General features: G+C 41.3%; 1 protein-coding gene across 1 annotated transcript in view; it reads right to left on the bottom strand.

The window, feature by feature from the left end:
- GALNTL6 (polypeptide N-acetylgalactosaminyltransferase like 6) overlaps nt 1-15,927 on the bottom strand; it is a 541,487-nt gene that overhangs the window by 7,339 nt on the left and 518,221 nt on the right. The window contains exons 10-11 of the mRNA XM_044430819.1: nt 14,344-14,460; nt 5,720-5,869 (exon numbers count right to left, since the gene is read on the bottom strand). Of these exons, the coding sequence (XP_044286754.1) occupies nt 5,720-5,869; nt 14,344-14,460 (267 nt within the window). The remainder of the gene's footprint in view (nt 1-5,719; nt 5,870-14,343; nt 14,461-15,927) is intronic.

Raw genomic sequence — 15,927 nt, 5'->3', positions numbered from 1 at the left:
TGCACAAGAGTCTTGCTACCTTCTGATCTGGTTCCATGATCAGGCTCTAAGGATGGCTAAGCAGAAAGAACTTTTCTGCCACAGCTGTGCTAGACTCCCTCTTGAGTGAGCTTCTGGCCACTTCAAGGGATGGTAGTGCTCACTGTACACACTTCCAGAGGTGGAGGAATCACTTGAACCAGATGTGACTGCAACTTGAAGCATCCTGCACCGTATCTGTGACTCAGTGGGGATGTTCTCCTTCAGGACAGCCCTGAGCTTCCAGGACCAGGGACTGAGAATGCTGTTGCCATTCATTGGTACACAAATGGGCCCCCACCGCTGCTGCTGAATCCATCACCCAAAACAGCAGCACAATGGGAACCTAGAAACACCCATCTCTGACTGGATCTGGAACCTCATGTGTACCATGGGTAAGAGGGGAACTGTGCAGCATTTCAGAAGGACCTAGAGCAGTTGGAGCGCCTTGTCATATCCCATAGAAACATCTTTTATGGCAAGCATCCTTATAAGCAAGGCTGTGATAAGTATTCTCCCTCCTACAGTCTTACATCACAGAGCATTCCTTGCACAAGCTCCACCCTCTTGTGTATATTAGTACCATGCTTTTCAAATATACAGCAGGAGTTTCCTCTGATTAGATGGAGGGAATTTAACCTCTTCTAGATAGGGTCACACTCTCTTTGAAGGAGCAAGTGTGTCACACAGGGGTGCCCCTGGAACCATCTTTGTCACTTGAGGCCCAGGTGGCTTCAGTGGCTCAGAGTGCCTTCTACCAGCTTTGGCTGGTGGCTCAGCTATCCCCCTAGTTGAACAGAGATAGTCTGGTTCCAGTAATCTACATTCTAGTAATCTCTAAACTAAATTACTGCTATGTATTCAATTTGAGGCTGCCCTTGAAGCTGCTGCTTCAGAAGTTGCTGCTTATGTAAAATGCAGCACCCAGATTAATAACAGGGGCCAGACAGTCTGGTTTCTTCCACTGGCTGCCTACATGCTTCTGAGCCCAGTTCAAAGTACTGGTTTCGACCCACGTGGCTGATGGCAACAAGAAGGGCCTTTTCAGTGGTGGCTTCCCAGTTGTGGAATGACTTCTACTCTGAGGCCTGCCTGGTGCTACCTTTAGCATCCTTTCAGCATCAGGTTAAGATTATCATTGGACATTTAATTGGTTCATTGGGGCTTTGTTAGCTGCTTAAATGGGTTGTCAGATTGATTCATATAGGCATGGTAAATTTTTATATGCATCTCAATTTGCATTTAAATTTTCTATGATAATCATTTAATGATGTTTTTAATGTTGCATTTTATGTGTTGTTGTAAACTTCCCAGAGAGCTCTGCCCATTGGGCAGTATAGAAATTGATGAATTAATTAAAATATGACCGTGCTGCACTAGCCTGTCCTACAGAGAACCACCCACCCCATTGGGATCACTTCAGCAAGCACTCCTTACCAGTAAGTGCCAGTAAGTCCTGACCTGCATTCCCAAACTGGTATATTTTTTTTGGGCCGGTCCTGTTCTTACACTGGCCACAAATGCCTTTCAAGGTTGCTGTTTTACAGTCCAGATGGTCTTTGGAAATCTTTAGTCCAAAACACTGGAAGGGCCACTAGTTGTCTACTCAAGTTGTCTTAGATGTTCAGTGCTATCCACATTTAAACCCGCATCTGTGGGATGGCCCCCTCTAGCAATTTTTGCCCCTACCAGCACAGAGCTGAACTCTCTCTCTCTCTCTCTGCGCATGCCCAAAAGCAGTGGTTAAGTACATTGCCTAAGCAGCAAACACCTGCAGCTCCAGTCTCAGCTCAGCCGTAGACTTACTGCTTGGCCTTGGGCTGCCATTACCTTGCAGCCTCCACACCCCATTTGTAACATGGGAATAATCTGCCTTTCCTCAAAAGGTTTTTGTTTCAATTACTAATAATTTTATGGATATTGAGAAAATTCCATTTAGACATAATGCACATGAAATGAGTATTTGCACATTCACAGCAATAGAAGCTATATAGAAGTTTCAATAATGTGCTGAGGTGTGATAAATAAATAGACAAGTGAGAGAATAGTCTGGGGCCAAAGACAAAATAATCAATTCCAGCATTATTTTTGCAGTGGTTATGGCTCCTTGCTTGAACAATCTGTAACAGCCATAAGTGGTTGCTTAACTATAGGATTTGAAAAGACTGATTGCTATCAGATTAAGGTTATATGGCTTCAACAGTGTGTACATCTCATTTACAAAAACATTTTTTGAAGAATTCCTCACTCAGAAATATAGATTTTTCCCTTGGAATGAGAAATTCACATGCAATCTCAGCCCCACAAGGGGTAAAAATAGATCAACAGAGAGAAGTGTGCATATTCATTGGCTGTTGGCAAATGCTGAAATTGTAATTTCACTGTTCATCCACTGAACTCCAAATTAAAAATGTGATGAGCCAAGATCAGGGGACAATATGGGAATTCTGTGCTCGTTCTTTCTCCAGGCCAGCCCCCTCCCCCCATCCTTCTCTCATACACACTTCCCTGGTACATTAGGCACCAATGAAGTGCTTCAAGTCATCAAGCCTCTTTCCAGAACCTTGAAAAAGCAAGGAAATAAACTGAAGTTGGTTTTTAAGCCAGCAAATGCAGTTGGAGCACTGCAGAAATGAGATCCTTATCTGGCCTAAATGGGGCTTTCTCCACTGCCTTCAAAGGGACTGTGCTAGCTGGCATAATTTGTGGTTCCTGCATATCTCTTCTAGTAGTGTTAGAGATGGCCCCTCAGCTCAGCTGAATTCAGTTCACCAAGGAAGCGTAATTCTTTTCTCACTGGGTAAATAGTAAAAAGAAATACCTACCTTGATTAAACAATTGCACAACACAAATGGCAACAGAAGTGCCCCGCATACTACCTTTTAATGAATGCACACACCTCAGACAAAACCTTCAAGACTTTGCTTCCATGCTTTCAGATCATATAAATGCCAACAGATTTCTCATTTGCAGTCCCCCTCCTTCTCCGGGACATATTCTATAACTGCTTCTAATTCTTTACCCTGATTTCTTGCTCTACTTCTGCCCAACTGTGTTGACTGCCATGACTTGGCCAAAACAAACCTGGGAGCTGAAAGCCAGTGTGGCATGGTGGTTCGAGTGCTGGACTGGGGTACAGAATATTTGGGTTTGGGTCACCAGATATTCTGGCCAGGAAGCTCACTGAAGCAGTCACTGACTTTCAGCCTAACCTACTTCACAGGGTTGTTGTGAGGATAAAATGCAAAAGAAGAAGAGGACGGTATGAGTGGTCTTGGTTTCCTTCTAAGAGGAAACAAAGGCAACTGCAATGATAAATGGAATAAACTGTAATTTAGCAAAGTACTGTAAAACTATGTTCGCATTGATTACACACGTCAAACTAGAAGACCCTGGGGTAAGTAAAGCTTCAATTGCAGGGCCCCTCTGCATTGTGTATGACCCATGGATATAACAAAATGCAATAGCTGCATATACATTAGAAGTTCAATAAAACAAAGGTTACTTATTTTTTAAAAAATCCAATCAGTAAAAACTGACTGAACCCAGAACCAGCAGTCCTAAAACATGCCCTTAATCAAGGTTATTTGCTTGATTTCTGTTTCTGTTCCATCACTGTTATGGTGACTAGTACATATGAATAAGAAAGGTTAGACTGTTTCTAACCCAGTCTACCTGTTTTTAGTATATAAAATGGTTTGAAATGCCTTTGACATCCTGATGGCACAACCCTCAGTTTGTAAACCATTTTGTTCCAATAAATACCAGGAGGATCTTTACAACATTTTGTACATCTACCAATTACAATTCTACAGTGATGAAAGATTGTGTGATACTTAATTCATTAGAAGCTTTTCTTGTATTTGTTGCAGGTGAATTAAAAGAGAAAAAGCAGTAGGGAGGCCTTCATTAGAATGATGCACATTATGCATCAGAAGTGCCAGAATGACAAAGCTTTTCACAAGTTAAGTACTTCATTGTGTGTAGAATGAAATCCATATAGATGCTAACTTTGACCTAAATAATGGCAGCCTTACAGGAAGTCAAAATACAGCATTTGGAAAAAAAGCTGATTCTGTAAAAAGTTACTATTTCAGCATCACAATCACTGGAGGCACTTTGGAGGTCATCTAGTCTAATCCCTGGTCAATGCAAGCTCTGTACTGCAAGATGCAGCCACAGCATCTCTGACAGATGGCCATTCAGCCTCTACCTAAAGACCTCCAGTGGAAGGGATCTCACTACCTCTTGAGGCAAGGTGTTCTGCTCCTAAATAGTCACTCACTGTTTTTCCTAACATTTTGCTGAAATCCAGCATTTCCACCCATTTGGTCTTGTCCTGCCCTTTGGAAGGAACAGAGAATGAGCTTTCTCTACTGTCTGTATTACAGCATTTCAGATATTTGAAGACTGCTATCATGTTTTTAAAAGATGCAGAAAAACAGGAAAGTGTTCAGAGGAAGGCAACAAAGATGATCCAGGGTCTGGAAACCAAACTCTGTGATGAGAGACTGAGAGAACTGGGCATGTTCAGCCTTGAGAAAAGAAGACTGAGATGGGATATGATAGCACTCACACTCAAAGGCTGTGACAAAAAGGAAGAAAAATATCTCTTCTTACTCATCTTGAGTGTAGGACATGGAACAATGAACTTAAACCACAGAACACCAGATTCAGGTGTAGGTTAGACATATGGAAGGACTTTCTGTCAGAGCAATACAACAGTGGAACCAGTTGCCAAGAGAGGTCAAGGGCTCTCCCATACTAGAGGCATTTAAGATAAAACTGGACAGATATCTGAATGGGATGGTGTATCTTGCTGTCCTGCACCAGCAAGGGCCTGATGGCTTACTTGGTGCCTTCAAACCCTACTATTCTATGAATCTTTGAATCTATGTCCTCCCATAGTCTTCTCTTCTCCAAGCTAAATATACCCAGTTCCTTCAAATATTTCTCACAGTATTTGGTTTTTACACCCAAAACTATCTCGGTCACTCTTCTCTGGATAAGTCTCAACTCATCTATCTCCTTGTTAAAATGGGGCACCCAGAAATAGACACAGTGCACCAAATGTGTTCTGACTAGCACAGATTGGAACAAAATGATTACTTTCTACGATCTGGACTCTGTACTTCTGCTAATGCAGCTCAAGGCTGTCAGTGTTTTAAACCATGGATGTTGAACCTCTTTAAATCCAAGGGCTGAATTCTATTTTGGAGACACTCTTGAGGGGATAAGTAAAGACAAAGGGAGCAGAACCAAAATACCACAAATACCAGCTTATTTTAGCTTAAAGCTCTTGCTGCAAGTAATTAAAGCATAGGAAAAGTGTTGAAAAATGGGGGGGGGGGGCTGCGCAAAGTCAAGAATCCATCAAATGATTGATGGGCAGGCAAAAAAGACATGAAAATCTGAGGAACCCTAAAAGGGCTATATTGGGACCCCAGGAGGACCCAGCAAAGTTCCTGAGATTCATTCTCAGGTTCAACACCCAAGGTTCAGGTGGAAAAGTCAGGTTCAACATGAGCAGACCTGAGGTTCAACACCACATCTGTTTTAAGTTGAGACAAAATCCTGGGTAACACAAATACCCTTGGTGGAACTGACATTTGCAGTTTCTTTGACTTGTAATCTCTTTTGCAAGTCTCTGAAAAGTCAGAATAGTTCAACAGCTTCTGAGACAACCCAACCCAACACCAACCTTCCTATAACTCCAGTGCTGGTTGCCCTTCATGCCATGGCAGTCATAAAGTGTGACAGGGCTACTGTGCGAAACAGCATCAAAGCAGAATTTTCTGGTGTGAAGAGGCTCTCCTGGACGAATGTCTTCTCTCCAACCAAAGGTGAAGAGCTAAGAAAAACATTCAAGCAAAACAGTGTTGTAATCTGGGCTTTGAACAAGACATGCAATAATAGGAATCATTCCATCTGGGTTCACTTGTGCGTAACATTTTAGTATACTCTAAGCAGCCATTAAGTCAAAATTGTTCGGCTTCAATTTAATAATTAATAACAGCCCAGAGTGCCTCTAAGGAATCATGATTAGATTCTGGCAAAAAAATCAGAATTAGTAAAAGGAAAGAAGACCCTGAATATAAAAAGGTGCACAAGAAAATGCTTATTCCACTGAACAGCAAAATTAGAAATAACCATCATTCTATAGAGCTGATCAAAATGCTACCGGGATAATGGGCGAGGGAAGGAAAGCCATGCAAAAAGGATGCTACATGAGGCCTCATTCTCAGTAAGGTGGTAAATTTGCATCCAAGCTAGATTGCTTCAGACTGGAGGTAGGTGGGGAGAGCTCACATGATCAAATAGGCTCCATACAAACAATTTCCTCCACATTAAAGCTAGATATCAGAGCGAAGGACCTTAGCTTAGCCTCCTCACTGACATTTTTACTTTCTGTGGATGGGAGCTCTAATTTGATTTATCATATTTATATCTGCTTTTTCTTGCCTGCAATCCAAGGAAGCTTACCTAACCTCTATTCTCACAACAACCCTGTGAAGTAGGATAGGCTGAGATTCCATGATTGGTCCAAAGTTACCCAGTGAACTTCATGGTCATGGAGGTTCTATTAGAAGCCAAATCCTCCTAGTCCCAGTTCAGTACCTTCTGCTGCACTGATACCAGAAACGTTCCGTTGCATGCATGCTACAGAACTGCACAGTGCACAATTGTACTTATAAAAGTCCTAAACCACAAGTCTGAAGAGCCACAGTCTAGGCAGAGATTTGCCATCTCAGCCAGAACTAAGCCTCAGTCTGCTCAAGAAGCCAGAATAGCAAATGTCAGCTCACGGGGGAAGTGTCTTTCTCAAACACACCCAGAGGATCATAGAATGAACTATAATGAATACTGTGTGCTTATTATAAGGTGGTTCCCAGCTGGGAGAATTAGCCCTTTCTTGATCTTCATTGACCGCAAAGAGATGTTAAGAATACAGCCTTATGCATGTTTGGACAGAAATAAGTTGTGCAACTTCCAGAATTTGTAGGAATTTTTACTGCCTAAACATGCATAGGAGAAGGAACCTAGAAATATGTATGTGTGTCTTTCTGTGCGCAACACGCATGTGTTTGCACACACACAATTTCTTTGACAGATTTCAAATCAGGCGGGAATAGTTCACATACAGGCCAAGAATGCTGTTGATTAGGGCAGGACAAGTTTCTTATACATTTATATATATTCAGTCTAGATGTGTTCTCCAAAAAAGTGAGAACACTTTAGGTAAAGGAATGGTAGCAACTTGGCAGAACAATTGGGTCAAGGATCTGTAAAATTATGTCTGTGTGAGTACAGCGAATCATTAGTATGGATTGGAGTGCATGTTACAAGTACAACCCTATCTGTTGTACCTTTTTAATATGGACAAGTTACACTTCTCCGTGTTTTAGCCACTCTTTCATTCCCATAGGTAGGCTGGCTAAAATCTGTTAGAAAGATGCATTTTCTTGCTGTTATAAACATAGAGCCTTATTTGTAGGACTTGTACACCACTCAATATCTGATTAGTTTATGGTAGTATAGTGGAGCACACATTCCAAAAGGACCAATGGAAACCACCTTTGCATGAAGACTGATCGTTACTGTGGCTATCACATGTAGTGTCAAGCATCAGTCTGGTTCAGATGCAAAGATCCGCCTCTGATCATTCATTCTTTCTGTGAACCAAGAAGTACTTTTGTGTCTGTGTGTTTTCCCTTTCTCCTTCCCCTTCCTTCTTCCCAGGATATATCCCAATTTGTAAGCAGCACTTTCATCACAGTTTCCTGGTTTGGATGGCAAAGGCAATAGGTGTTTTGCAAACTGTGGAAATGGGTGTGAAGAATGATGGTTTAACTGGGCTGGTGCTTCATTCTTGTGTTTGATGCAGAGAGTTTCAGCCCAAGCACTACCGGGAGAAGATCCTCCCCTGCTTCATTCTTGTGTTTGATGCAGAGAGTTTCAGCCCAAGCACTACCGGGAGAAGATCCTCCCCTGCTTCAAAGGACAGGGACAATGGCAGCTTCTACTGCTGCTGCTCTTCCTCATTATTGTAGTTGTCATTAGAGGGCTTTGTAAAGTTGAAGAGGTTGCTGATGCTTGATCTATAGAGGCTGTTGTCACAGAACTTATAAACTTAACATGTGGGAACTGACCTTTACTCAGGATTAATTAAATCAGAGTATTCTTACATGCAAACACTAACCCAAAGTATTTCCATTTCACTTTTTAAATGCTCTTTAGAAGTGGCAAAAATACACACAACCTCCCTGCTGGCGTGCAAGATACCTGTGTGAAAGGAACTAGTGTGTGTTGAGAGCTAGTTAGCCTCCCTTAAGTAGTCTTGCAGTGCTACCCCTTGTTCCACCATCTTCTGTTTTCCTTCATGAGATACCTTTCAGTGGGTAACCTACAGTCCCCTTTATTTGGAAGGTGCTGCACATTGCTGAGTTTCATCCAACCTTCTCCTCTAAAGTGTGCTGGGATCTCTCAAGGCAACGAATTGTCAGTTTAATTTCTCTCTTTTGTCACTTCCCTCTCCAAACTGCAGCTATAAAACTCACTTAGTGTACCCCTTTTTGCAGCTACTGGCTCCATTACAGCTTGTTAGAGCCTTTTCTGTGGTACTTTGAGTGATCAGAGGTTTATGGGGAAGAATCAGTATCTCACTCCATTGGGCATTGCATGACGATGCACCACAGAACTTAAAAGGAAAAAATGAATGACAGAGATCTATTGGTTCTAAAGCTTAATTTCTACCATCCTTTACTAGAGAGAGAGAGAGATTTGGTCCTGTCTTGGCTTTCTTTGAGATGGGATGTGAAGACAGGCCTCCAGTCTAATTTCGATATAGTGGGGTTTGGTTACTGCTCTTGTTTAAATTTTGGTATGTTTTGTGATTGGTTAAGATGGACTTATTGCTGTTTTGTTACATTATGCTGTTCTTTTGCTTACAGAATTTTAGACAGCATTCCGAGAGCCACAGGATAGATTGGATCGCTCACAATGAGGAGAGAGACAGAGTCCCAACCCTGGAGGGTGAGATCTGACCTTGGATCTTGCCATCCTTCTCCCAACCCATGGTGAAAGAGCTGCAGCAGGTATACATTTGGAGGTTTGGTGGCATGGTAGAGCAGGTGAGGCTCTGGAGATGCTGGATCCAAACCTTTTCCAGCTTTTTGCCTAAGAACTGGTCTGTTGCCATTTTTTTAAGCACAGGAGACAAGGTCCAGCAAATGCTGATCCATCCTTCCTTTTGCCCTGGCACCAGGAGCACAGCATTGCTTTCTTTGGAAATGTTGGAGTCCTCTGACCTTGGAGCACTCTGACTTAGCAACAGGATTGCCCAGCTAATGCGATTTTCATGTGGGATATTTTACTCCGTTTGTTGCAACTTATATTTGCTACTTTGTAAGCCAGATTTAGTGAATGTTTTCATTCTGAAATGCAGCATAAAGTAAATAGATAAAATAAATAAAGTAATTCTTCACAACCTCACAACTCCATGGAGCTTTATGTATTGCATTTAGAGCTGTGTTACGAATACTTGACTTCTGTTAGCATTTTGTGAGACTTTCTAAACAATCAGTTTATGTCATGGTGAGATGGTGTACTTAGCTAATGTCAGCCTCTGGACTAATGTTTTTTTTCTTCCCTTCCTCTCCCCACCCTGTTTGCAATTGGTAGGACCACTTACACTACAATGTGTTAAACTGCACTTCATCTGGGAGCCCTCATGCCCATTTTCCCAGGTGTTGCCCTAGATTTCTTCCCCTGTTGTACAGCAGGTGTCACAGGAAAAGTATGGGTGTTATTCATATGTTGTATGGATTCCAGATTGTGCTTTGTTGGTGGGAAGTCTTATTTTCCAGGGCCTAGCACTCAATTTGCAATACCAGAAAGTACAATTCTTACCCTATCTGCACCAAATGCTTCCATCCCTATTCACAGAAATCTCTCTCCCTCTCCTCCTCTCTCTGTGATATGTTTAGGCGCATACACACACACACATCTGCATTAACACATATAGACACCTATAGATGATATAGCTGACTAAGGGAGAGTAATCATTCTCATTCACCCCTCTGGCAAGGTATTGCTTCCATGTACAGCACTTGACTGAATAACATGTCTTTTTCTGCTGTTCCATCATGCTGTGAAAGCCAGGATTACTTTTATCTTGCACCCCCTGGTCCTCACTTTGTGAATGCTGTGGCTATTTTCTCATTTTTTTTATTGGCATCCAAGAAGTCAGTTCAACAGAGCCTGCTGAGCTTGTTTATCATGTCTGCAGCAGGGAGAACAGAGGCATAGAAGCCTGAAGACAGCAGCAAGACTTTTCTGGCTCCTGTTCAGTTCTTGCATAATTTCTTTAGCACTGAAGGTAAAATAAAGCTACAAAGAGCTGACAGCTTTGCTACAGAGATAGTCAGATGGCTCAAGGATGTTGCATTGATGCTGCAGGGCTAGGACAAGGATGGATCTCATCAAAGGAGATTTGCTGATGCCACATGGTGGTAGATTTGCAGGAATACCCAGAATGCAATGGGGTGGTAGTTGAAACAGCAAGGTCCTGCCAGCTACAATCAGGTTTTTGTTATTGTTTTCTGTTGGAGAATGGTTGGTTTCCTACCTTTAGGTGTAGAATTAATCCTAATGACCAGCTTCATGCAAAGAAAGGCTGCTTTGGGACAAGTCCAAATGTGGCTTGGGCAGGGGATCCTAGTTACAGTATTTTTCTTCAGTTGCTTGTGACTAGCTCTGAATTATCTTACACAGAACAGGGATCTTTTAGCCTGAGGGCTGAATTCAGTTTCAAGAAACTACTCTTGAGATGCATTCCAGGGTTGGGCAAGACTGAAGGGAAAGAGACAAGGTCTCTGTCCACCAAATACCAGCATGTTTTAGGGTCAAACTCTTCTTATCAATAACTAAGCCTTGGCTGAGGTATTTTAACCCTTTAGAGTGAAGGAAAATCTGCACAAAAGCTAGGGGAAAAAACACACACACAGAGAAAAAGATGGTTGGGACTGGCAAGAAGGGATGTGGTCATCCAGAATGCAGAGAGCCAGACTGGGATTCCAGGCAGATCAGATTTGGTGCCCAGACCTACGGTCCCCCACTCCTGCTAGAGAAAACGTAGAATCGATTCTGGAAGCACAGATTATTATTTAAAAGATATTTCAATATTTAAAGATATTTAAATCTTTAAAAGATATTTCAATATTTAAAAGATATTTCAAAATATCAATATTTCCTTGCAGGTGGCCCTTTATAAATGAGGGGCCCAATAGGCTCGCTCTAACTAATGTCACAGATTATAACAGTGCCTGTCAGCACTGTAGCCTCAGGACCATGACACCTAGACACTTAAAACTTGGCATGCCTGCTAAAGGGAACCCTCAGGACGGACTTCCTTGATCGACATATAGCTTTGAGTGACAATGCAGCTGGAAACCAGCTGTTCTTGCTGCTGCCTCTCACATGCTCTGGAGAAGGCTTCCCCACAGAGCACTGCCTTGGAGAGATTTCATCCTCTGGAGGCTAAAGAGCTGCACCATAGCTAGGCCATGCCTGGTGTGGCTTAACTCAATGGAGCAGAAACAAGGGATCTAACTTCAATAGTATTGCTTTTACAGGTTTGCTTGTAGGCTTCAATGCATGGAGGGCTGTTCCAACCTGAGCAAAGTTTGGGCCGTTCACTGGTAAACTATAAAGTCAATGTAGCATTGTGAAATATATTCAGTCAGATCAGGGAATTTGCAAATTACATCTTAATCTGCAGTTTTCTAGAAGGATTTGCATAAATTGTGGGGCTTCTCTGGTAAAGGACCTATGATAAACACAGAATGTGGAAATCAAGTACTTCTGCACATCTGGATAAAAGGATAACAACACTTTCACAGCAAATATTTGAATACTGATTTCTTCTGTCAAATACTAATTTTTCAAGGCTTATATTTTAATATTTTGCCTGAGCTTGAAATGTTGAATCCAACTAAAAATCCGCCTCAGAATCCAACTCAGTAGATTGTGATGGGCATTTTGGCATAATACAATTTCTTTAAAATATGTTTTTAGAGCCTGAAGTGCATTAGGCTACAGATACTGGAGAATTTGGTTCAGTCCACATTTTTAAATGGATGGGCAAAATTTGCACTACCCAAACTAAAACATCTATTGAATTTTGTGGCAGAGTTCTTGGCTCCAAAAATGTGCACCAAAATACCTATTTTAGGTGAAAACGCATACAAAATCTGTAGTTTATGGGAAATGCATGCAATTTAAGTTTGTATTCTTGCTGTATGCTTTGGAAAAAAAAAACAATTTGCAGAAAACAGGCTTGTGACTGAACATATGCAAATCAAAGACTGGAGACAGGCTACTCTGTCCTTTCTTACAGTAGGTGCAGCTGAGCTGAGAGTGTGGTGAATGGGGAGGGGGGCTTTTCACAAAGAATTTTAGGGGTGTCAAGAAGCACTCCCCCTTTGGGTGATTTCTGGAGTCAGAAAGTGTGGGACCAGTAGCGTGACATCGGTCCACTCAACCTGTCTTCTCTGATTGGCTAAACCAGTCTGAGCAGCAGTAGGGAGGAAATAAAGGGAGGGAAGGGGCTCAGAAAAGGTCAGTATTCTCTTTCTGAAGAAATATTTCTCCTCCCCAAAGCACTACTAGTTGGTATAGTCTGAAAACTTCATGGCAATGTTTGCCAAATGTGTATACCAGAGTAAATTATGCATTATTTTAAATAAGTAACATGGATCAGCATAATTTTTTCTGACTGACTATGTTGGTGCAACATAATTCTGTACCCAGCTGCAGAGAGGGTTGATTTACTTGTGTGTGTGTGTGTGTGTGTGTGTGTGTGTGTGTGTGTGTGTGTGTGTGTGTGAAGGGTGGTGGTGGTGGGGAACGGACTGCAAGGTATCAACTGGACATCCATTTTATATTTATATGAACTGTAGCATGATCATTCAATCCACCACCCGTTCCTCCTCCATTCCCCAGACTATATTAATCCTGGATAAGCACTCCCTCTTGAGTGGCTATAGAATCTGAAAATCTCCCACAGTTAAAACTAAACTAAAATAATTAATTTTTCTGTGTTGAGTTGTTGGTCCAGCACAGGGCTCTACTTGTCCAGCACTGCCCTCTGCTGATGGTTTCAGAAACCACATATTTTAAAAAATGCAGGCAGCCATGCAGATCTATTAGAAAAAAAATCCAAAATCAACAGTAAGGGAAAACCTTTAATTAGGACCAGCTAAAATGATACAGAATACTAAGTACTCTTCTTTAGGACTCTTCAGCATAGATATTCCATTTTTAAAAGGTGTGCGTATGGCACACAGCAGGAATTATGGTGCAGCACAGATTTTTCAGCCCTTTCCATCATACCTTGAAACATCTTTCTCTCCCCACTTTCCTGTTTTTTGTTTTTGTTTTTTTGTTTTTTGCTTTTGTTTTGTTTACAGGATGAACATTTCTGGAGAATTTGAAAGGTTGCTGATATACTATAAAACATTTCACTTCTTTCTAATAAATGACATCACAGTGTAGTTGCTTCATACAAGACTTTCCCATGCTGGCACCCTCTAGATATCCTGGACAACAGTGCCCATCTTTCAGCCAGCATGGCAGAGGTGCAGGCTTTCTGGGGTGATGGGAGCTGTAGTCCAGCAGATCTGAAGACATTTTGCTGTCAGAGGCATGGGACTGTATGGCCCTTCTCTCCTTTCCTGGGGAGAAACCACCCAGGCAGGGAGTTGAAACTCACTTTGGCATTGGAAATGATTTCAAGTCTTTAAGAAGACCTTAAGAAGAGCAACATAAATGAGGGGATGGCAGGCAGGCTGGGTAGCACATGCAGCCCTGCCCTCCAAGGTCTGGCTATCATCAAATCCCTTAGAATCTGCTGCTTGAGCATTTGCCTCATTCTACCTAGTGAGAAAGCCTGCCCTAGGCATGCTTAAAAGGCATACACTGCTTCCTTCGCTTGCAGTCTATAATTTTGTCTCTGTTCAACATAAATAGTCCTGTTCCGAGGTATCTATTATGCTACTTTTATTAACTTTATTAATAGAATATAGGAAGCATTTCTGTTTACCGTTAATAAAAGGTTGCATCACACAATGTTTTTGGCTCTGTGAGCTATATATTTGCAGCTGAACACAATTCTTGTGTTTCTGACATTACACAAAAAGGTGCACATGTTTTAGCCTAGACAGAAATAATTTATGTACAGGAGGGAAATGAGTTGGCTAAAGGAAATAGCCAGAGAAAAGTCTGCAGAATCTTGACAAAAGAACAAATCATGTGACTGGAAAATACCTGTTCATGTGACCATGTCCGTTCAGAGCCATCTTTCACACATATATCCAGCCGGAGCTCAGTGCCTGTGCCTCCATGCTTGCTATCTACGCAGAGGTTTGCTGCCACGTTTCGAATCTGTAAAATTAACCAGTTATAATTACACACCATAATCCTTTTCCACTGATTTTGCTGATAAGGAAGAGATATTTCTGGGCCATCTGTCTTGATCCTATCCAAAGAAGCTTGGTACAGGACAGAAATATACATATACCAGGTGTTGTCTGGTATATGTATGTGCTGGGGTTACTGTATTCTGACTAATGATAGTGAATAAAAACAGAAAAAATTATGCACATATATATGAAGGTTGAGGGAATGAACAACAATTGACAGCACTGATATGGATAATCGCCAAGAGTTATTGGGGAAAATGAGTGTATCAGAGATAGTTTTGGGGATGAATAAGCAGGAAGAAAATCCAACATGTCTGGCCCCTGATTTAGCCTCTAATTTTATTATTTTAAAACAAAAGGCCTTTACTATGGAAATCACAGTAAGAAAAATAGACTGGAACATAATTTTCTACCTTGAATATAAGTCATTCCATCTCCTGCTGAAGTTCAAATAGGCCTGGAATAAAGCTTCTCTACTAAGACAAATCTGTTTATTGTCTTAGGTAAAGACAGGCACAAAAGCAAGGCTATAATCAAGCAGGGACAAAAGTAGATGGCACTTGGCAGATACGTGCAACAGTCGTTTCTCATTTTGAAAAATGAAAGGAAATGCAAGATACAGGGTTTGATTGCAGGAGAGGTAGGGGTGGGCAAGTCAGTCACTTTCAGTTTGAATTTTCTAAATTTCAGGTTCTTTCTTTCCAGATAGGAAGAACTTTGCAAATTTTGATAAATTATTTAAAAAAACATACTGAAAATAAATTGTTAACTGTTTGTGTTAAACGATAGATTATAGCTATTACCAGCATGGAGAGGACCATGATATACCTTTGTTTCATACAGGTGTTAAAGATGAGGAGTATTTAAGGGGGAAAATGTCAGTCCTACTTAAGCACTAACATTATGTAATATACAAGCTTTTGAAGTTAAACACTTAAACCACTGAGCCCAGATTTACTAATCTGTCAAGTTAGGTTTCTTCTATATTCCATTGTTTTAAAATAAAAGCTTCCTTTTATCCTGGTTAAACAGAATGTTGTAAATTTGGGTAAATTCTTATCTAGACCAAACTGAAATGATATAATCCATCATAAATTGGCAGACAAGGAAGGAATGCTAGACTTTATTCCACAGCAATGGATGGATAAGCATTTTTTGCAGGGTATAAGGAATGGGTGGAAAAGTAGCTGGGATAATTTTGAATGGAAATGTGGTGGGAGGAATCCCTTTATCTCTGCCACTCTTCTTGTGAAACAGCACCTAAGTGCTGTCTATTGGAAGGATGGGAGATCATCAACAAATTTGACACGTAACTCATCATTTGTTCTTAGATTAAGACCACTCCTTTCAGATATATGCAAACACCATTGACTACAATAACACTCTAAGAACAATCAGCTTTAGAAGTTCAATTTTCTTTATGACCAAG

The sequence above is a fragment of the Varanus komodoensis genome, unplaced genomic scaffold, assembly GCF_004798865.1.
Source record: "Varanus komodoensis strain SLA01 unplaced genomic scaffold, ASM479886v1 scaffold21, whole genome shotgun sequence".
Lineage (NCBI taxonomy): Eukaryota > Metazoa > Chordata > Lepidosauria > Squamata > Varanidae > Varanus > Varanus komodoensis.
This window is presented reverse-complemented; position numbering and strand designations above follow the sequence as displayed.